Source organism: Phyllobates terribilis, unplaced genomic scaffold (assembly GCF_046119375.1).
Source record: "Phyllobates terribilis strain yellow unplaced genomic scaffold, ASM4611937v1 Scaffold_7__3_contigs__length_470593459, whole genome shotgun sequence".
In the NCBI taxonomy this organism is placed as follows: Eukaryota; Metazoa; Chordata; class Amphibia; order Anura; family Dendrobatidae; genus Phyllobates; species Phyllobates terribilis.
In genome coordinates this window covers 245,255,169-245,278,627 of record NW_027362767.1, presented here as the reverse complement: position 1 = coordinate 245,278,627, position 23,459 = coordinate 245,255,169, and the positions used below count along the sequence as shown (strand labels likewise).

The 23,459-nt window shown below is 49.6% G+C and overlaps 2 protein-coding genes across 4 annotated transcripts; one reads left to right on the top strand and one right to left on the bottom strand.

The window, feature by feature from the left end:
- Nucleotides 1-235: 235 nt before the first annotated feature.
- On the top strand, nt 236-8,530 carry ASB6 (ankyrin repeat and SOCS box containing 6). The gene is made up of 7 exons (XM_073640100.1): nt 236-360; nt 1,220-1,363; nt 1,693-1,868; nt 6,200-6,306; nt 6,440-6,548; nt 6,730-6,816; nt 7,629-8,530. The coding sequence occupies exons 2-7, from the start codon at nt 1,242-1,244 to the stop codon at nt 8,300-8,302; spliced, it is 1,275 nt and encodes a 424-aa protein (XP_073496201.1). The 5' UTR covers nt 236-360; nt 1,220-1,241; the 3' UTR covers nt 8,303-8,530.
- Nucleotides 8,531-13,190: 4,660 nt separating this feature from the next.
- Nucleotides 13,191-23,008, bottom strand: NTMT1 (N-terminal Xaa-Pro-Lys N-methyltransferase 1). Of its 3 annotated transcripts, XM_073640102.1 has the most exons (5): nt 22,889-22,986; nt 21,824-21,878; nt 18,322-18,494; nt 14,014-14,266; nt 13,191-13,656 (listed from the first exon to the last, which is right to left on the bottom strand). In XM_073640102.1, exons 3-5 carry the CDS (start codon nt 18,481-18,483, stop codon nt 13,400-13,402), a joined length of 672 nt encoding a protein of 223 aa, XP_073496203.1. In that variant the 5' UTR covers nt 18,484-18,494; nt 21,824-21,878; nt 22,889-22,986; the 3' UTR covers nt 13,191-13,399. The 3 variants fall into 3 exon arrangements, with proteins under 3 accessions (XP_073496203.1, XP_073496202.1, XP_073496204.1); XM_073640101.1 differs by lacking the exon at nt 21,824-21,878 and having other exon boundaries at nt 22,889-23,008; XM_073640103.1 differs by lacking the exons at nt 21,824-21,878; nt 22,889-22,986 and adding an exon at nt 21,196-21,424.
- Between the last annotated feature and the right edge of the window lie 451 nt (nt 23,009-23,459).

Sequence of the window (23,459 nt, the reverse complement as noted above, 5' to 3'; positions counted from 1 at the left end):
TCTACTGGAAAACATGGTCTACTACATCGCTCCTCTTCTGATCAGTGTAATTTCTCAAAGATCTCTCCACTACCATCTAGTGGAAAATATCGTGTATTGCACGGCTTTGCTTTCTATTTAATCTCTTCACTGCCATCTGATGGCCAAAATGATGCGTTACACGACTTGCTTTCCCTTTGGATCTCTTCACTGCCATCTGGTGGAGAACATGTATTACACGCCTCGTCTTCTCTTAGAGCGCTCCACTGCCATCAGGTGGACAGAAGTGATTACTACAGTCATATTCAGCCCGGTTACGGCCTCCGTTCGTCGCAACATCCGCTTCCGTTTCTGATTGTAGGCGCAGACTGGACTCTGCAGGTGAGTGTTGAAATACGGGTTTGTGTTTGGTTCTTGCAGAATGTTTTATGAATTGCTACCTGGAAATGTTAGAATCATTTGGTGTCTAATGGAGTAATAAGCAAAACTTAGCAAAATAAACGCTGCAACTTTACCACCTGCTGTAGAGAGTAGTTCGAGTTTGACGTCATGCTTTGCACGATGACATCATCATGGCTGGGATATTTGTGCAGGTTGCCTGTGGCTGTTCTGCTGACCCCAGCACTGTGCACCCTGACACTGTAGGGTAGTGGAGATGTAGCTGGGACCTCTCCTCTATTTCCAGCCCATTAACTTGTTTTCACTGGACACCCCCTTTAAATGTGACATATAAGTGGTTAGATCGGAGCTAGGCTCGGGTGCCGGCTGTACGCCACCTCCTGACCGGCTACGTACGTGTACGGTGGATGTCGTCAGATGAGATATGGGCAGCGCGTGCCCATCAGACACCCGGGGTCAGCACTTGCCATCCTTGTCCTGGCTGGCAGTGGCCCTGAAGTGTCTAATGTAGCCGTGACCAATATGTCATTAATGCCACTGCTTCCTGCTCGGTCCGGATGGACATGTGACCGCTGCAGCCAATCAGTTACAGTAACTGCGGCCTTATGTCCTTCAGGGCTGAGTAGGAAATATAGAAACAGTCATAGTTCTGTTACATATGTGACCGCTATGAGCAATCACTAGTTGTAGAGATGACCAGTATGTCACTGTTAGTCAGTGATTGGCTGCAGTGGTCACATATCCTTCCAAGCTGCAGGTTAGGCCTATATCCGGTCAGCAGGATGATGTATTACTATTTGGGATATATTGAGTTAATTCCCTGCCCGTTGCCTCTCATCAGATTGCGGCCATTATCTCCCAGCATGCCTTTCCTCCATGGTTTTCGGAGGATAATATTTGAATACCAACCTCTGGTGGACGAGATCCTGGGCGCGCTGGGCATCCATGACCCCGAGCAAGCGGAGGTGCCGCCGAGCGCGAGCAGGTAAGAGACAGTCACTTTATGTCAGTGCAGCTTCATCGGTGCGGGATCCCTGATTGCTGTCAGTGACTGGAATCTTTCATCCGTGGCTGACACAGATAAGTCCAGAAATCCTGATACATTGGATCAGACTTGGGAATTTTGTCTAGAACTTTCCATAGACGAGTCGGATGGTCCCATTCACTGACTGCGAGCGGAGATCTTCACAATGTTGAGAATTTAAAAAAAAAGTGTCCTATAATCTAAATGAGCAGCAGTATTACAGTGATAGGATGGTATTGGGGAGACGTATTTCCGGTGCACGTCACACTTCCTGTCCTACTTGTCCGCAGCTTCCTGACAATTCAGAACGACAAGGTTCTTGCTCTGACCGAGCTGCTGGAGCGACATTCCCAGTCCGCCTTCTACCGCGAGGGGATCAGTTACTCCCTCCTGAAGGTGGCGGAGCTGGGGCTGCTGCCTGCCGCCGAGATCCTCCTCCAGTGCGGCGCAGACCTCTGCTTTGAGGGTAAAGATCCACATTTCCACACTTTCTCTTCATTTGTTAATGATTCTTAGATATTTAATCCGGCTTTTCCTTATATCAGCCTCTGGTTGGCACCTAGTATGGCGGCCACCGGGCAGGTCACCCACCTGGATCCTGCATGTGAGAGGGAGGGGATGTATCAAAACTAGAAACCTTGCAGTTCTCACATCGGCCACTGGGGCTTTTTTAGACTCTAACTTCCTGCTGTTTCAGGAAACAACATCTGTCCATGAACAAACCCCGACCCCATCTTTTGTAATGAAGCATCTACAGCATCTGAAGCATCTGTCGGCTACATGCTCTACCGTAGGGACGGGCTGCACCTCAATGGGGAGGGTGCAGCGGTGCTGGGGAAGAAGATGGCTAATAGGTTGGAGGAGTTTTTAAACTAGAGACGGGGGGGGGGGAACCAAGGAAATAGGTGGGATGTGAGGCAAGCAAGGGGGAAGGGGAGAAGTGAATATAATGAGGGTGGAGAGGGGTGTGGGGATAGTACAGTTAGATCGTTAGAGAAGAATAGGATGCTAAATAACCCCAAAGTTTTATCTTGCATGCTGACCAACGCAAGAAGCCTGACCAATAAGGCGGATGAGCTGCGGGCGCTTATATCGGAGGAGAGGTATGACATCGTAGGTATAACAGAGACTTGGCTAGACGATAGCTACGACTGGGCGGTAAATTTATTAGATTATAGTTTATTTAGAAGGGACCGGAAACAGGGGAAAGGCGGAGGAGTCTGCTTATATGTAAAGTCATGTCTAAAACCCAGACTAAGGGAAGATATAGGAGAGGGAGAAGAGGGGGTCGAGTCCATGTGGATAGAGATAGAGGGGGCAAAAAATAATAATAAAATATTACTGGGGGTCTGCTATAAGCCACCAAATATAACAGAGGAGAATGAGAATCTGCTATTAGGACAAATAGACAAAGTAGCAAAACATAATGAAGTGATTGTAATGGGGGATTTCAACTACCCGGATATTGACTGGGAAACAGAAACCTGTAGATCTCAGAAAGGAAAAAGGTTCTTGACAAATATCAAGGATAATTATCTCTCCCAACTAGTGCAGGAACCAACGAGAGGGAAGGCCGTGTTGGACTTAATATTGACTAATAGGCCTGATAGAATAACTGAGGTACAGATAGGGGGGCACCTAGGTAATAGCGACCATAATATTATCAATTTCAAAATGCCCTTCAGTAGGGTTATCAATAAGGGAACAACAAAAACATTAAACTTTAGGAGGGCGAAGTTTGATCAGCTGAAAGAAAACCTTCAACTTATTGACTGGGACAAAGTTCTTAATCAAAGGAATACGAATAGTAAATGGGAAACCTTCAAAAGAATTCTGAATACTCAGTGCGAGAGGTATATACCGTATGGGAATAAAAGGGCCCGAAATAAGAGGAAACCAATATGGTTGAACAAGAACGTAAAAGGGGCGTTAAATAGCAAAAAAGAGGCATTCAAGAGATTAAAACAGGAAAACAGTAAGGAGGCACTAATGTGTTACAAGGAAAAAACGAGAACCTGCAAAAAACAAATAAAAATAGCAAAGGAGGAAACAGAGAGACGTATTGCTAGGGAAAGTAGATCAAATCCCAAACTGTTCTTTACGTATATAAATAGTAAAAGGATTAAATCGAATAATATTGGACCGATAAAAAGTGATGAAGGCAAAATCATAGAGAAAGATGAGGATAAAGCTAATCTATTAAATAAATTTTTTTCGTCAACTTTCACAAAGGAAAAAGAACTAACAGGAGAAATGAGAAGTGACAAACTTAATCCTCCACTAAGTATGACTAATCTAACCCAAGCTGGGGTACAGAAACGCCTCAGTAACATTAAAATAAACAAATCACCAGGACCTGATGGCATACACCCACGGGTACTAAGGGAACTAAGTCATGTGATAGACAGACCGTTATATCTTATATTTAAGGACTCTGTTGAGACTGGGTCTGTACCACTTGATTGGCGACAGGCGAATGTAGTGCCAATATTCAAAAAGGGAGCGAAAAGTGACGCCGGAAACTATCGGCCGGTGAGTCTGACGTCCGTTGTGGGCAAAATTTTTGAAAGCTTCATTAAAGAGGCAATTACGGAGCATCTTGATGCTAATAATCTATTAACCCCGAACCAACATGGATTCATGAGGAATTGCTCCTGCCAAACAAACCTGATTGACTTCTACGAGGAGGTTAGCTCTCGAGTAGATCAGGGGGAACCAGTGGATGTCGTGTATCTCGACTTCTCAAAAGCGTTCGATAGCGTGCCACATAATAGGTTGGTATACAAAATGAGAATGATGGGGCTGGGGGAAAATGTCTGCAAGTGGGTAGCTAACTGGCTAAAGGATAGAAGGCAGAGGGTGGTTATAAATGGAATATACTCAGATTGGGTAAGCGTCACTAGTGGGGTACCACAGGGGTCTGTACTAGGCCCAATGTTATTTAATATCTTTATTAACGACATAGTCAAAGGGATAAATAGTAAAATATCAATATTTGCAGATGACACAAAGTTATGTAAAACAATTAATACAAAAGAGGATAGTGAAGACCTACAGAGGGATTTGGATAAGCTGGGTAGGTGGAGCATTCAATGGCAAATGAGGTTTAACGAGGAGAAATGTAAGGTCATACATATGGGAAGGAAAAATGGAAGTCACCAGTACTCACTGAATGGGAAATCATTGGGGAATTCAGAGATGGAGAAGGACTTGGGCATCTTGATTGACAGCAAACTAAATTGGAGTGCCCAAAGTCAGGCGGCTGCTGTAAGGGCAAACAGGGTAATGGGATGTATCAGAAGAGGTATAGCTGCAAAGGAGGAGAACATTGTTCTTCCACTGTACAAAGCACTGGTCAGACCACACTTGGAATACTGTGCTCAGTTATGGGCCCCAATATATAGAAAGGATATAAATGAGCTTGAAAAGGTACAAAGGAGGGCAACAAAATTAAGAAAGGGAATGGAGGGACTGCAATACCCAGAGAGGTTGGCAAAACTAGGACTATTCAGCCTGGAAAAGAGAAGGTTGAGGGGGGACATAATAAATGTGTACAAATATGTTAGGGGACAGTAGAGAGATCTTGCCCGGGATTTGTTCAAAAGGAGGGATATTACGGTAACAAGAGGGCATTCACTAAGACTGGAAGAGAAAAGGTTTCAGCACCAGCATAGGAAGGGGTTCTTTACGGTAAGAGCAGTGAGAATATGGAATTCACTGAGTGAGGAGACGGTAATGTCAGATTCACTACACCAGTTCAAGCGGGGACTGGATGCATTTCTAGATACCAGGCAGATTTCAGCATATACTTAAAAATAGAATAAAATAGTAGGTTGATACAGGGATTTATTCTGACTGCTGGTTTCAAAGTCGGGAGGGAATTTTTCCTCAGGTGAAGATTGGCCAAATCATTTGGGGTTTTTGCTCTCCTCTGGATCAACTTTAGCAATTACAGAACTAACAGGTCGAACTTGATGGACGCAAGTCTTTATTCGGCTTTACAAACTATGTAACTATGTAATGAGCATGTGCAAAGCTCATTGTAAGGGGGAGGTGAGCTGTGACATTGCCTATTGTGATTGGTGGATCCTGTGTTATCTACTGTATATAGAGGTGTTATCAGTCATTGTACAGGAGGGAAGGAGGTGAGCTGTGACATCACCTATTGTGAATGGTGGATCCTGTGTTATCAGCTGTGTATAGAGGTGTTGTCAGTCATTGTAATCCTGTCTCTGCTGATAATGAGCCTGCTGAATACTCTTCCTGAAAAGATGGGAATTATGAGTCTAAAAAAATAACCCTAGTGGCCAATGTGAAAATTGTCAGATTACTAACAGTGAATATAACGCATTTCCTCCATTGTTTTGACTTCAGTTTTTCGGCATTCATTGTGCAGTACAAATGACCCAGTGGTGTGATTCTCCGGGTCACCACAGTTAGAGATCCCAAAACTTGTGTAATTCAATGGCCAAAAAGTCATGGGAGGGTTTTGTGTTTTTTTTTTTTCCTTTTGGTTCAATTCTGGGTTACACACTGTCTTTTGCTTTTTTTGGGTTGGAGATGATTGGAAAATGTAATTTTTTGGAGGTGGGGAACGTCTGTAATCTATGTGGAAACCTTACAGTGCCCCCGCAGGGGAGATGAGGCGCAGATATCTAGGGTCCTCCAGAGTGAGAGATCCTTTTTATAGCCGCCTGTCCTTCTGGATAATAGATGGGGGTCCTGAACGAGATCGGGGTCTTTTTAGATTTAAAGGGACCTTTCAGATTCTGATCCCAGGTCTCCTGATTTTGGCAGATCCGGTGACGTATTACACGCCTCTACACATCGCTGTCCTCCGGAACCAGCCCGACATGGTGGAGCTTCTGGTGCAGAGCGGGGCGGATATTAACAAGAGGGACAGGGTGAGACGCCCCCACTAGGCAGCCATTGGTATAACGGTCTGATATTAAAGGGGTATTCCTATCTGTGACTCCCCAGCATTACTAATGGAGAGTAGATCTCATATCTCTGCTTGCTTTCTGTGCTTTGGTTCAGATTCATGAGAGTAGCCCCCTGGACCTGGCCAGCGAGGAGCCGGAGCGGCTGCCGTGTCTGCAGCGACTTCTTGAACTTGGAGCGGATGTGAACGCGGCAGACAAAAACGGTCAGTGCCTGGCGCAGGTACAGGTAGTATGGTGCCAAGATTGTCAGCCTGCAGAAGAGTAGCATCGCCTCACTATTTCCTATCGCAGCCGCTTGGAAATGGACAATTCCTTTAAATTCGGCCGTTTGTGTCTCCATCTCATTTCTTGCTTCTTACGTTTTTTTTTTCTACATTTTGGCAGGTAAGACGGCGCTGCTCCACGCACTCGCCAGCAGTGACGGCGTCCAGATACACAACACTGAAAATGTCCGGTTGCTGCTGGAAGGAGGTGAGAGGGGCAAGAAATGACACATGGAGGGGCTGCTACTAATTCCCAGATGTGAGAATGTTGCACCAGTCAATGTTAGGAACCTTTGGATTGGTTGATGTGTCAACCTGGACTCCTTTTATTGGTTGCATCAGTAAATGTTATGCAATTCCTGCTTGCTGTCAGTGAATGGAAACTTTCTTGCTTTCATCCAGAGGCTTAATGTCCTGACTGTGCTGTCCATGGGGGGATTCAGGAGAGAACGCGCAGATACATGAGGGGCACAGGACCAGGACCGGTTTGGGTGCAAGTAAAAAGTGTTTCTATCCACTGACAGCAAGCAGCAATACTGTAAGGACACTGTCTAAGCTTCTTGCATAATGAGGCTCCTCACCGCCCTGTTGGCATCCATGAGATCCAGGCAGCCCATCACTGCATGTAAAGCAATTCCCCAAAAAATATTTGCTACCCCTAATAAACCGGTATTACATTGCTCTGAGTCTGCCGATAGCACAGGCAACGTCCACCCCATCAGATGTCTCTGCCCCTTTATTTGAAAGGGTCCGTATACCCCAATTCTGAGTTATGGGGGGGGGGGGGGGGTCTCATCTTTTGTTCTAGAGGACCAAGCCTGTCCATGGATGACATTGATTTTTAGTGAAAATGGTGTAATAGTTGATGTGTCCTGTGGGGGGAGCTGCAGGGAAATGGAACACTCTGCTGGATTTTGTTACCGTCGATCGGCAGGGGTCTCAGTGAGTCTTCTATTATCGGGGTGCTGGTCCGGGGCCAGGATTGCAGCCGCTCCATCACCTCCACTCTTTACCTTCCAGGTGCCGACGTGAAGGCCACGACCAAGGACTGTGACACCGTCTTTTCCAGCATCATCTTCCTCCTGGGAGAGACGATCGGCTCCGATCAGGAGGAGGCAAAGCTCATTAACCACTTTGTCTTCCGGGTCAGCCAGCTGCTGATGGCCCACGGCGCGGACCCCAGCGAGTGCCCCTCCCACGAGTCCCTCACTCACACCTGCCTGAAGAGCTTCAAGCTACACTTCCCTCTCCTGCGTTTCCTTCTAGAATCCGGGGCGGCGTACAACTGCTCCCAGCACGGCGCCTCCTGCTGGTCCGGCTTTCACATTGTCTTTGACAGGCTCTGCACTTACCTGGGCGGCTGCGGGGACTGCGACTCCGGGGACCTGCTGGACAAGGCAGAGAGCGTCCTGGAACTGATGGTGGCCCAGTCGCCCCAGATTTCCCTGCCCAGGAACTTTGACATAAACACATCGGGCTGCAGCAGCCATGCCGACAGGGTGGCTGCCCTGCACCAGTCCGTGAAACTGCTGGAGCAGTCGCCCCCCACCCTGAAGCATCTGTGCAGGGTCTACATCCGCCAGAGGCTCCGACCTTGGCCCGTGGATGTCAAAGTCAAGTCCTTGCCCCTTCCAGACCGGCTCAAACTCTACCTCCTCGTCCACCCCGCTGCCTCCTATGAGGACGAGGTCTAGTGGCGGACTACCGGGGCGTAGAGAAGACTCTGCTCCATGTTCTCATGTATAGACCAAACCCACAACAGCCGGAGCTTCTGCAGTGCGGAGGTCCCGTCCCCTCCCATGGAAGGCGATCTGTTTCATCAGGGCATTGACCCCCGTATTAATGTCTGCATGCTTCCCCGTTCTCTCATCCAGACCCGACGGGGGTACGTGGTATTTATTCTAATAAATGGACGTGCAGGACACAGTAGTGGAGTCCACTTAAAGGGGAGGGGGAGACGATTAAAAGTAAAGCTTATTTAAAGGGGCTCTCCGTCGCTGCTTAAGAGGTGAGTGACTTCAGCAGCAGAGAACCTCCAAGTCTCTATAGGCTGGTTTCTAGGAGACTTTAAAGAGTTAATCCGGCTCCACTGACTTCCGCCCTGAGGGGGGTGACGTCTGATACTGTCCTGACCAGTGACGGGCGCTGCTCACCTCCCACTGCAGGAGTCGAGTCGGAGTACCCCTTTAAAGCAGAAGTCTACACTTCCAGTATGTCTGGACAGGTTTCGCTGGTCTATAAATATGGATGTCGTCAACAGCACTTTACTTAAATGCACGTATTTTGGGGCTAAAAATAATTTTTGCGGTTGGGTTCCATTGGGAATTCTGCACCGTTTGCTACAGCCTCCGTGCTGCACATTTATTGTTAGCTGCAGAAGGAGTTACCGTATATACTCGAGTATAAGCCGAGTTTTTCAGCACATTTTTTGTGCTGAAAAAGCCCTCCTTGGCTTATACTCAAGTATATAGAAATTCCATTGGTGGATAGTGGGGATGGGGGGTGGCGGCGGAGGAGTGGGGCACATGCAGCAATTGCTGCTGCAGCTACCGTGTATGCCCGCTGCTAAAGGGACATGACTATTCCCTCTTCTCCACTCCCATGGGCGTGGAGAAGAGGGAATATTCATTCTCTTTAGTAGCGGGCACAGAGGACAGCGCCTGCAGACAGTGCCCGCTACCAAAGAGAATGCATATTCACCCCTCTCCACACACACAGTCCCGGCGTGGAGTGAATATGCCGGCAGCTCACATCAGCGTCAGAGCGCATGGCTGTGATGTCACGCGCTGCTCAGATGCCGACATGAGCTGCAGCAGACAGAACGCAGAGCTGGAGCAGAGGTGAGGAAGGAAGGTGAGTTTGAGTGTTTATTTTTTTATGTGTGCAGTTATGGGGCCGTACATACCTGCATTGGGGGAAGGAGGGAAAGCCGCGCGTACCAGGATTGGGAAATTTACCAGTAGATGCTGCATTTTCCACCCTAGGCGTATACTCAAGTCAATAAGTTTTCCCAGTTTTTTGTGGTAAAATTAGGTACCTCAGCTTATACTGGAGTATATACAGTAACTAAGAATCCATGAGCTAGTTTTGATTAGAGTTTATAACTCTTGTCTTCTAGCCTTATCCTCCCCAAGATAGTTCAGCTCAACTTTGATGTGGTCATAAATTAGGGGTGTGACACTGGGCTCCCCTGTTATCAGCCGCACTCTGATGGATTTTTTATTTGCCCTTTTATGAGGGACCATATGTGATATTACTATCGCTGTTGCACTATACTCACCGGTCGCCGTCTTCTGCGGAGCTTCGGGCCTTTCCAGCATCACGTCACCGCGTCTGTAACCGGCCGGCTCGCTGTGTGGAGCGGAGTTTACTCTCTCAATGTAAGTTTATGAGACTCAGAAAAAATATGACCTCCGCTCCACCCAGCGAGCACTGTGCGATTGGACAGTCATGTGACGGCGGCGCACCGCTGAAAACGGTAGAAGACGGCAACCGGTGAGTGTGTTACTAACTTCATGCCACTTACACGCATGATCCCTATCAAGGGAGGAAGAAAAATCACCAGTGTGGGGCTTGGAAGAGCAATGGTCCTAATTTGCCTACCTTAAAAGGATTGTCCAGGACCTCTGCATCAGATGCGGGGTTGGGGGGGGGATCAGACACGTGGCACCCCCATCGATCAGCTTTGGCGGCTGCTGGATGTGCACTTTACAGCTTCAGGCGCCACACAGTGGCCTTTCTCTGGTACTGCAGCTCAGCTCCCATTAATTTCAATAGGAGCGGAGGTTCAGTACCGGAGAACACTGTTTATATCCGGCCGGAGCTGTAATTAGCTGATTGTTGGGATGCTTGATTATCTATCCTTAGGATATAAGATCGATCTACATCCTGAACGCCCCCTTTAATATATTCTATTAGTAGACAGGGGGGGGGGGGGGGGGTCTCTGAAATCCCCTCCTTAAAGGGGATGTCCAACAGTGAAAGGTTATTTTTATTTAATCCGCACTTAATATATTTTTCTGTTGGACAAAGTCCTTTAGGTCAGAGTGGAAATCTGAAGCTCGGGGGGGGGGATGCGGATGAGTTTAGGGGGACAAAAATAATTTATTATATTCAAAATGTGTCACTCCCTTCACACCGGGACGGGATCCTCGTACGAGGTCATTATCTGACGCCTTGTAATGTCCCACACGTACCCGCCAGCACGACCACTGCTCACCACTGGGAGGAGCCGCAGGAGGTCAGCTGGGTCACAGATTACTAAGGAGCCAATGATACAAAATGCCAACCAGTTCCTATAGTAAAAGGGGCAGCTAGAGAAAAACATAGCTGCCTTCTGCCAAAAACCACCACAGGCTGCTATTGCAATACCACTCCCATCCTTTGGACAAGGGTGGTGCTGTTGGTGAAAAAAAAAACACTTTTTGTAATCCTGGACCACTCCTACCCAAAAAATAAAAGATGGCGACCTCCAGCTGGTAGCTACCGTGTTCACTAACTTTCTTAATCACACTAACACACAGTTTTGTTTTTTTGGCAAATACTAACAACCTGTCCCCACCGTGGACGTTCACAAAAAGTGAGAAGATCTCTAATACACTGCTCAAAAAAATAAAGGGAACACTCAAATAACACATCCTAGATCTGAATGAATGAAATATTCTCATTGAATACTTTGTTCTGTACAAAGTTGAATGTGCTGACAACAAAATCACACAAAAATCATCAATGGAAAGCACATTTATTAACCAATGGAGGCCTGGATTTGGAGTCACCCCCAAAATTAAAGTGGAAAAACACACTACAGGCTGATCCAACTTTGATGTAATGTCCTTAAAACAAGTCAAAATGAGGCTCAGTATTGTGTGTGGCCTCCACGTGCCTGTATGACCTCCCTACAATGCCTGGGCATGCTCCTGATGAGGTTGCGGATGGTCTCCTGTGGGATCTCCTCCCAGACCTGGACTAAAGCATCCGCCAACTCCTGGACAGTCTGTGGAGCAACGTGACGTCGGTGGATGGAGCGAGACATGATGTCCCAGATGTGCTCAATCGGATTCAGGTCTGGGGAACGGGCGGGCCAGTCCATAGCTTCAATGCCTCCATCTTGCAGGAACTGCTGACACACTGCAGCCACATGAGGTCTGGCATTGTCCTGCATTAGGAGGAACCCAAGGGCCAACCGCACCAGCATATGGTCTCACAAGGGGTCTGAGGATCTCATCTCGGTACCTAATGGCAGTCAGGCTACCTCTGGCAAGCACATGGAGGGCTGTGCGGCCCTCCAAAGAAATGCCACCCCACACCATTACTGACCCACTGCCAAACCGGTCATGCTGAAGGATGTTGCAGGCAGCAGATCGCTCTCCACGGCGTCTCCAGACTCTGTCACGTCTGTCACATGTGCTCAGTATGAACCTGCTTTCATCTGTGAAGAGCACAGGGAGCCAGTGGCGACTTTGCCAATCCTGGTGTTCTGTGGCAAATGCCCAGCGTCCTGCACGGTGTTGGGCTGAGAGCACAACCCCCATCTGTGGACATCGGGCCCTCATACCACCCTCATGGAGTCGGTTTCTAACCGTTTGTGCAGACACATGCACATTTGTGGCCTGCTGGAGGTTATTTTGCAGGGCTCTGGCAGTGCTCCTCCTGTTCTTCCTTGCACAAAGGAGGAGGTAACGGTCCTGCTGCTGGGTTGTTGCTCTCCTATGGCTCCCTCCACATCTCCTGGTATCTGCTCCATGCTCTGGACACTGTGCTGACAGCACAGCTACCCTTCTTGCCACAGCTCGCACTGATGTGCCATCCTGGATGAACTGCACTACCTGAGCAACTTCTGTGGGTTGTACTGTAGACACCGCCTCATGCTACTGTACCTCTAGGGGTGAGAGCAATGGCAAAATGAAAAAGTGACCAAAACAACAGCCAAAAAGGATGAGAACAGAGAAATGGTCTGTGGTCACCACCTGCAGAACCTCTCCTTTATAGGGGGTTATCTTGATAATTGCCGATCATTTCTACCAGTTGTCTGTTCCATTTGCACAACAGCAGGAGACATTGATTCACAATCAGTGTTGCTTCCTAAGTGGACAGTTTGATTTCACAGAAGTGTTACTGACTTGGAGTTACATTGTGTTAAGTGTTCCCTTTATTTTTTGAGCAGTAGTTTATCTCATGCTTCTGATTCATTGTGCTGTGAAACTGAGGGTTAAAGATCATCCGCCCCAATATAGTGGCCCTTATAGGGTCATAATGGTGGTCACCCTACTTTCCAGGACCCCTGAATGGCCGATCTGCCTTGCTAAGAGAGTGGGGCGGGGGACATGTCAGGATTTACCTCAATAACCCTCGACCTCCGCTGCGCCACTTTTTAGATCCACTGCAAACGCACCAGGTGACGGACCACAGACCGCAAAACCTACCCACGGACATGTGACCCTTCATTTACGGGTGGAAGGGTTTGTGGTGATACAATTTATAGGATACAACTTTACAAGAGTGATAAATGGTGGGGAGAGAGGTTTAGAGGGGGGGGGGGGGGGACACCTTGTAAGAGCAGATCTTGGGTAGTTCCTTGCCCTCTTCGATTATAGGTTCACATTTTATGGACTTAATGTTTTGTTTTGTTTCTTTAAATTGGCGATGCCCACGAGCCGACTGCCTCAGCCTTGGGCAGCGGGGACCTCAGTCCTAATCTCTCTCCGCCGGGCCCCGGTGTACTGATGAAGCAGCGTGCTAACTAGAGCTGACTTTTTGGCACAGCAGAACAGTGGAGGCATCTGTGGCGGTAGTTATCTCATGGCGATGGAATATACGTGGTAGATCTCCTCAGGGAAGTTCTCCTGCCGCTCCTGGGCCAATACGGAGAGGCCTGCTTGTCTGATGAGGCAACGGACCAGGTCCAAGTCCCTGCAGACGCTGCTGTCCACCTCGTCCATGATGACACCTTCCTGGGTCATGTTGTCCTTGATGACGATAATGCCGTTGGGTCTCAGGCCGGCTTTACACCGTGTTAAGAAATCCACTAAGTGACTGTCGGTTAAGTGTCCTGTGGTAGAAGAGAGGGACATGCTGAAAGGAACGACCGGAGACAGTCTGGTTGCTAGGGATATGTGGTTGTTAGGCAGTGCATCCCTAGCAACCAGACTGTCAACACTAACAAGCTGCTCAGATCCAGATCATCAAGAGTTAAATTACAAGGAGATCGGGGAAGGTTAGGTGCACATGTGTGTCCTCCACAGTCTGTGTATGGACCATGATGTCCCCACCAGTCGCCGGTCTCCTATCCTGATAGTCAATAGCTCCATATGTGCCTGTAAGGCTGCCAGGTTCAGGTCAGGAGCCCCGCACCCGGTCTGTGCGTCATGGTCTGTTCTCGGACCACGGTCGTGCCCTACTGCCTCACCTATTACCCACTGGATCCAGATGACGTCGTAGTGATTGGGCTCAGGGATGAAGTCTTGTAAGCCGCAGCAATAGTAGTCGCCGATCCTCTTCCCGTCTTCCCCCAGGAAACTCTTTGCTTTGCTCAGGAACTCGTCGGTGACGTCCACCATGTCCACGCTTTTGAAGAGCGGCAGCAAGAGGCGTTTGGTGATCCGCCCGATCCCGGCGCCGCAGTCTAAAGCGCACGAGGTGCCGGTTTTGTGAGGACCGTCCTGTGTGACAGAAGACAGATAGTCCTGAGATTAGGCGTCTCCTCCAGCGGGAAGCACGTGTTATTGGTAGCGGCTCAGGAATGGGTGGGTGGGGGACGACTCTTTACTAAAGGATACAGTGGCATGTACAGTGCCTACAAGTAGTATTCAACCCCCTGCAGATTTAGCTGGTTTGATAAGATGCAAATAAGTTAGAGCCTTCAAACTGCAAACGAGAGTAGGTTTTATGAACAGAAGCATAAATCTTACAAACCAAAAAGTTATGTTGCTCAGTTGAATTTTATTAAATTTTAAACATAAAAGTGTGGGTCAATTATTATACAACCCCTATGTTTAATATTTTGTGGAATAACCCTTGTTTGCAATTACAGCTAATAGTCGTCTTTTATAAGACCTGATCAGGCCGGCACAGGTCTGTGGAGTTATCTTGGCCCACTCCTCCATGCAGATCTTCTCCAAGTTATCTAGGTTCTTTGGGTGTCTCATGTGGACTTTATTCTTGAGCTCCTTCCACAAGTTTTCAATTGGGTTAAGGTCAGGAGACTGACTAGGCCACTCCAACACCTTGACTTTTTCCCTCTTGAACCAGGCCTTGGTTTTCTTGGCTGTGTGCTTTGGGTCGTTGTCTTGTTGGAAGATGAAATTACGACCCATCTTAAGATCCTTGATGGAGGAGCGGAGGTTCTTGGCCAAAATCTCCAGGTAGGCCGTGCTATCCATCTTCCCATGGATGCGGACCAGATGGCCAGGCCCCTTGGCTGAGAAACAGCCCCACAGCATGATGCTGCCACCACCATGCTTGACTGTAGGGATGGTATTCTTGGGGTCGTATGCAGTGCCATCCAGTCTCCAAATGTCACGTGTGTGTTTGGCACCAAAGATCTAGATCTTGGTCTCATCAGACCATAGAACCTTGAACCAGTCTGTCTCAGAGTCCTCCAAGTGATCATGAGCAAACTGTAGACGAGCCTTGACATGACGCTTTGAAAGTAAAGGTACCTTACGGGCTCGTCTGGAACAGAGACCATTGCGGTGGAGTACGTTACTTATGGTATTGACTGAAACCAATGTCCCCACTGCCATGAGATCTTCCCGGAGCTCCTTCCTTGTTGTCCGAAGAGTCAAGGCTAACCCAAGGACAAGCCTGGCCTCGGCACGGGAGGACACTTTCAAAGGCTGTCCTGGCCGTGGAAGGCTAACAGTAGTTCCATAAGCCTTCCACTTACGGATGATGCTCCCAACAGTGGAGACAGGTAGGCCCAACTCCTTGGAAAGGGTTTTGTACCCCTTGCCAGCCTTGTGACCCTCCACGATCTTGTCTCTGATGGCCTTGGAATGCTCCTTTGTCTTTCCCATGTTGACCATGTCTGAGTGCTGTTCACAAGTTTGGGGAGGGTCTTAAATAGTCAGAAAAGGCTGGCAAAAGAGATCTTTAATCCACACATGTGAAGCTCATTATTCTTGGTGCCTGAACTACTTCTTAATACTTTAGGGGGACCAAACAGAATTCTTGTGGTTTGAGGGGTTGAATAATAAATGACACTCTGAATTAACTTTTAACGTTTTAAAAAAAAAAAATTTGCTGCAGTGCATTTCCCACTTCCAGGCTGATCTACAGTACAAATGTCACAATGCCAAGTTAATTCCGCATGTGTCAACCAGCTAAATCTGCAGGGGGTTGAATACTACTTGTAGGCACTGTACATGTTTGGGCACCCCTGGTGAAAATTACTGTTATTGTGAACAGTTAAGCAAGTTGAAGATGAAATTATCTCTAAAAGGCCTAAAGTTAAAGATACATTTTAAAAATTACAAAAAAAAAGGAAAATGGACCAATGCAAAAGTTTGGGCACCCTTGGAGATTTGTGTGCTCAAATATATTTGACCATGGTTTCAAACTTTAATTAGCCTGTTAGGATTATGGCTTGTTCACCATCATCGGTAGAAAAGGCCAGGTGTGCAAATTTCCCAGCTTTATAAAAACCCAGCCTCCTCTAACCTTGTGCCAAAAACAGCAGCCATGAGTTCTAAGCAGCAGCCTAGCACTCTGAAAATGAAAATAGTGGAGGCCCAGAAAGCAGGAGAAGGCTATAAGAAGATAAAAACGTTGTCAAGTTGCCCTTTCCTCAGTTCGAAATGTAATTAAGAAATGGCAGCTACAAAAAACAGTGGAGGTCAAGATAAGGTCTGGAAGACCAAGCAAAATTTCAGTGAGAGCTGACAGAGAATTGCTAGAGAGGCAAATCAGAACCCCCGCTTGACTGCAAAAGACCTTCAGAAAGATTTAGCAGACACTCGAGTTATGGTAAATTGTTCTACTGATCAGAGACACCTGCACAAATAATGGCCTTCATGGAAGAATCATCAGAAGAAAACCTCTCCTGCGTCCTCACCATAAAATTCAGAATCAGAAGTATGCAAAAAAAAACATCTAAACAAGCCTGATGCATTTTGGAAACAAGTCCTGTGAACCAATGAGGTTAGAATAGAGTTCTGTGGCCACAATGATCAAAGGTATGCGTGGAGAAAAACAGGCACAGAATTTGAGGAGAACAACATCTCACCAACCATTAAGCATGGGGGTGGATCAATCATGCTTTGGGGCTGTGTTGCAGCCAATGGCACGGAAAACATTTCATGGGTAGAGGGAAGAATGGATTCAATGAAATTTCAACAAATTCATGATGCAAACATAACACCATCTGTAAAAAAGCTGAAGGTGAAAAGAGGATGGCTTCTACAAATGCATAATGGTCCTAAACATACGTCACAATCCACAATAGATGACCTCAAAAGGCACAAGCTGAAGGTTTTACAATGGCCCTCACAGTCCCCTGATCTGAACATCATTGAAAATCTGTGCATAGACCTCAAAATAGCAGTGCATGCAAGACGACACAGGAATCTCTCAGAGCTGGAAGAATTTTCCAAGGAAGAACGGATGAAAATCCCTCAAACAAGAATTGAAAGACTCTTGTCTGGCTACAAAAAGCGTTTACAAGCTGTGATACTTGCAAAAGGGGGCGCTACTAGGTCCTAACCATGCAGAGTGCCCAAATTTTTGCCCATTTTCCTTTTTGCAATTTTTAAAATTTAAAAGATGAAAAAATATATATATTTTGCCTAAAATACAAAGGAAATGTGTCACCTTTAACTTGGCCTTTTCTACCGATGATGGTGAACAAGCCATAACTAACAGGCTAATTAAGGTTTGAAACTGTGGTCAAATATATTTGAGTACACAAATCTCCAAGGGTGCCCAAACTTTTGCATTGGTCCATTTTCCTTTTTTGTAATTTTTAAAATGTATCTTTAACTTTATGCCTTTTAGAGATCATTTCATCTTCAACTTGCTTAACTGTTCACAATAACAGTAATTTTCACCAGGGGTGCCCAAACTTACATGCCACTGTACGCGTACCCAGAGATTTCGGCATACAGTGTGTTAGGGGGTGGAGGGGCAGCAATATCCCAGCCATCAGATTAACACCTCCCTTTACTGATGTCTTCTCCTTATAGATGAGGCCCAAAAGGAGAGATTTATCAAAGGAGGTGGAACCGTCCAAAATAGTCACCAGATTCCTGTTATGATTTATTGAAGGCACCCATGTAAAATTCCTAGGGGCAACAGATCCAACATTTATGAACTGGCATGTGATCAAAAACGTTAGCAGGACCCTGGACTGGCGGCCACATCAGTAGTCCATTCCCACCGGGACAGAGTCCTGCAAACATCCTACTTGTCGACATCCCTGATGCCTCTTTTGATTAGCAGGCTCGGTGCGACATCACGCCTGCAATGACATCACGCCTGCAATGACATCACGCCTGCAATGACATCACGCCTGCAATGACATCACGCCTGGCCTGCTGGCAAGTAGGTGAAGGTGCCCAGGGCTCTTGTCGGGTGGGCAAGGACTACTGACATGGCCACTGGAGCAGGGCTATGTCAGTTCCTGTCGCTGCTGATCCGGATTTCCCAGCTCCGCACGCAGCCGACTTATGGCTCTAATTATAGTGCAGGGAAGACGAGATTTCACCTCTTGGATACTCACTCGCAGGAATCTCTGCAGGAACTTTTTGGAGCCATTGATATCGATACTGGATATATGGCCGTATCCTCCCAGCATGCCGTCTACTGTGGGGGGAACATTTTTCCAGTATTTCTTCGCTTTACAGTAAAACTGCGATTCATCTTCTACCAGGTCGGTGGCCATGATGGAAATAACTAGAAAGATGGAAAATGACAAATTAAATTGACACGAAAAGATAACAAAAGAGATAATTAAAAAAACAAACAAACACACGAGGGGGGAGGCGACGACAAGAGGGGGGAGGCGGCGACGACGACGACAAGAGGGGGGAGGCGACGACGACGACGACAAGAGGGGGGAGGCGACGACGACGACGACAAGAGGGGGGAGGCGACGACGACGACGACAAGAGGGGGGAGGCGACGACGACGACGACAAGAGGGGGGAGGCGACGACGACAAGAGGGGGGAGGCGACGACGACGACGACGACAAGAGGGGGGAGGCGACGACGACGACGACAAGAGGGGGGAGGCGACGACGACGACGACAAGAGGGGGGAGGCGACGACGACGACGACAAGAGGGGGGAGGCGACGACGACGACGACAAGAGGGGGGAGGCGACGACGACGACGACAAGAGGGGGGAGGCGACGACGACGACGACAAGAGGGGGGAGGCGACGACGACGACGACAAGAGGGGGGAGGCGACGACGACGACGACGACAAGAGGGGGGAGGCGACGACGACGACGACGACAAGAGGGGGGAGGCGACGACGACGACGACAAGAGGGGGGAGGCGACGACGACGACGACAAGAGGGGGGAGGCGACGACGACGACGACAAGAGGGGGGAGGCGACGACGACGACAAGAGGGGGGAGGCGACGACGACGACGACAAGAGGGGGGAGGCGACGACGACGACGACAAGAGGGGGGAGGCGACGACGACGACGACGACGACAAGAGGGGGGAGGCGACGACGACGACGACAAGAGGGGGGAGGCGACGACGACGATGACGACAAGAGGGGGGAGGCGACGACGACGACAAGAGGGGGGAGGCGACGACGACGACAAGAGGGGGGAGGCGACGACGACGACGACGACGACAAGAGGGGGGAGGCGACGATGACAAGAGGGGGGAGGCGACGACGACGACGACAAGAGGGGGGAGGCGACGACGACGACGACAAGAGGGGGGAGGCGACGACGACGACGACAAGAGGGGGGAGGCGACGACGACGACGACAAGAGGGGGGAGGCGACGACGACGACAAGAGGGGGGAGGCGACGACGACGACGACAAGAGGGGGGAGGCGACGACGACGACAAGAGGGGGGAGGCGACGACAAGAGGGGGGAGGCGACGACGACGACGACAAGAGGGGGGAGGCGACGACGACGACAAGAGGGGGGAGGCGACGACAACGACGACAAGAGGGGGGAGGCGACGACGACAAGAGGGGGGAGGCGACGACGACAAGAGGGGGGAGGCGACGACGACAAGAGGGGGGAGGCGACGACGACAAGAGGGGGGAGGCGACGACGACAAGAGGGGGGAGGCGACGACGACAAGAGGGGGGAGGCGACGACGACAAGAGGGGGGAGGCGACGACGACAAGAGGGGGGAGGCGACGACGACGACGACAAGAGGGGGGAGGCGACGACGACGACGACAAGAGGGGGGAGGCGACGACGACGACGACAAGAGGGGGGAGGCGACGACGACAAGAGGGGGGAGGCGACGACGACAAGAGGGGGGAGGCGACGACGACAAGAGGGGGGAGGCGACGACGACAAGAGGGGGGAGGCGACGACGACGACGACAAGAGGGGGGAGGCGACGACGACGACGACAAGAGGGGGGAGGCGACGACGACGACGACAAGAGGGGGGAGGCGACGACGACGACGACAAGAGGGGGGAGGCGACGACGACGACGACAAGAGGGGGGAGGCGACGACGACGACGACAAGAGGGGGGAGGCGACGACGACGACAAGAGGGGGGAGGCGACGACGACGACAAGAGGGGGGAGGCGACGACGACAAGAGGGGGGAGGCGACGACGACAAGAGGGGGGAGGCGACGACGACAAGAGGGGGGAGGCGACGACGACAAGAGGGGGGAGGCGACGACGACAAGAGGGGGGAGGCGACGACGACAAGAGGGGGGAGGCGACGACGACGGGGAGAAGAGGGGGGAGGCGACGACGACGGGGAGAAGAGGGGGGAGGCGACGACGACGGGGAGAAGAGGGGGGAGGCGACGACGACGGGGAGAAGAGGGGGGAGGCGACGACGACGGGGAGAAGAGGGGGGAGGCGACGACGACGGGGAGAAGAGGGGGGAGGCGACGACGACGGGGAGAAGAGGGGGGAGGCGACGACGACGGGGAGAAGAGGGGGGAGGCGACGACGACGGGGAGAAGAGGGGGGAGGCGACGACGACGGGGAGAAGAGGGGGGAGGCGACGACGACGGGGAGAAGAGGGGGGAGGCGACGACGACGGGGAGAAGAGGGGGGAGGCGACGACGACGGGGAGAAGAGGGGGGAGGCGACGACGACGGGGAGAAGAGGGGGGAGGCGACCGGAAAGGTAAAAAGAGAAAGGAAGAACAAAAAAAAAAGAAAAAAGGAAGTATAAGAAGAAATAGAAAGGAGAGAGAACAATGAAAAAATAATCAATACACATGATAAATAAAAGTATCCAAATTATAAAGAAAAATTATAAAACAAAAATAAAAACAAGAAAAATATAGAAATAAAGTAAAAAAAAATTTTACCAGTAAATAAATACTTGACATAAACATTTGTTGCATTTACAACAAAGGCATGAGATTAATACATTTCCCATCTCTTCCTAGAGTTCCCGTGTACCGTCCTCATCTGCCCTCTTACCGTCCTGGTGACCCGCAGACACCCGCTTTGTGCGGCATGTGTAAATACCGTGTGACTGGGGGCAGCTGAGGTTCTGGCCGGGGTAGATGTATTTGGTGCCTTCCCCGGCCTCCTCCAGTCTGTAGTTTTCGGCACCAGACTTTGTCACTGATTGGATTTCACAGCACAGACTTGTGCGCTGTGGAGAATGGCCGGTGACAGCTTGCTATGGAGGGAACCGGCGGTGCCAGGGAACAGCGCCTCTATTTTTAAGATTTGCCAGATTAACCCATTTGCTACCGGCCATGTGGCTCATGAGCGACACACAAAGTCACGTGATGGGGAGCGGGCAGTGCATCGGCCGTGACCTTATCAGGAGCAGCCCGGGGCCACATCTGCTCCAGCACCCAACAGTCTTGAAAGCTCACTAAAAATAGTGATCCCCTCGCAGCGCAGCGTTCACACATACCACCCATGTTACACGTCCCAGAATAACAGCGAATAACAGCGGGTGCAGGCCAGAAAAAGAAAACATACAGAGAAGACAATCTCTGGGCTGAAAATAGAATATACATAAAAGAAAAGGCAATCGCTTAGATAACAATTCCAGACATTTATAAAGGCTTAATGTAGGCTCAGGAATAAATACCCCGAACGCTCCTGAGGACGAGGGTTATATCCAGCTGCTCTTTGTAGTCCTTGATCTAAGAGACACCATATAAGAGTTAGGACGCACCCTGGACCCCCTGAACTAGAAGCCCCCACAAGGGTCGGGTGCCAAGGGTTTGCACAAAGGAGGGGTTAACCTAATGGGCGCACACACCTCCGAGACTGTGAGAAGGGTCTCAGAGAGAGACACATGGGCCTGTATGGAGGGGGCACAAGATGTTATATGTCCATCAAGTGGGTTCACCTTCACACTGTGATTTTAAGGCAGCCCCCCTCCCCTGGTCACTACTATCTATGGGGGTCATTCAGCCTAGCCGACTTTATTGAATTAATCTGGAGGTGCTTAGTCATTGAGGCAGATATCACTGTACAGGGGCAGGTATAATCGAGGGGGCAGGTATAATCAGGAAGGGGGCAGGTATCACTGTATAGAGGCAGGTATAATCAGGAGGGGGGCAGGTATCACTGTATAGAGGCAGGTATAATCAGGAAGGGGCAGGTATCACTGTAAGGGGGCAGGTATCACTGTAAGGGGGCAGGTATCACTGTAAAGGGGCAGGTATCACTGTAAAGGGGCAGGTATCACTGTAAAGGGGCAGGTATCACTGTAAAGGGGCAGGTATCACTGTAAAGGGGCAGGTATAATCAGGAAGGGGCAGATATCACTGTACAGGGACAGGTATTACTGTATAGGGGCAGGTATAATCAGGAGGGGGCAGATATTACTGTACAGGGGCAGGTATAATCGTGGGGGGCAGGTATCACTGTACAGGGCAGGTATAATCATGGGGGGGGGGCAGATATTACTGTATAGGGGCAGGAATAATCGTGGGGGGTTGGCAGATATCACTGTATAGGGGCAGGTATAATAGGGGGGGGGGGGGTGGCAGATATTACTGTACTGGGGTAGACATGTCAGTATTAGGGCAGGTCCTGGCTCTGCTCCCTGTGACTGTAAGCAGCTGGCTATGGCGCTGTGCTCGGTGTCCGCCACTGTCTCTCTTGCCCCGGACACTATTACACGCCCCGCACGCCCGATACTCACTGACTGCCCACCAGGACACCGCGCCGCCGGCTGCAGCCACCGCTTAGTGCTAGAGGGCGCATGTGGACTAGCAGATCAGCACTCTTCCGGCCTGACAGCACACTAGCCAATCAGAACAAAGCAAAGCGTGATCAACCAATCACCGTGAAAATGTTCACACACCGACTGACCAATCAACGCCGCGATCCTGCTGGATAGACAGCTCCTATATCCAATCAGATCGCTGCCGGCAACAGAAGTCCTTATAAATACAGCGCACCGCCCGGCTATATCAGGGCTCCTCAGCGCTCTCAGCTGTAGTCATAGTGGATTATACTGTTATATGCGGCTGGCAGGAGTCAATAACAGTCAGTGAGCTCTAATCCCTTGCTTCTGACCGATCCTTATTGTCATCGCTGGTCAGAATCGATGTCGCGAATTCGCCTTGAAACGCGCTAATATTTAAAATAAACGACAGAGACAAGATGCCAAGGCGGATGTGCAGAGCTGCGCGGAGAGGCCAGAGCCGCCATGTGTGCCTTATGTCTTGTGGCAACTGTTTATGGCCTAACCGAATTTCCCTTTAAGATGC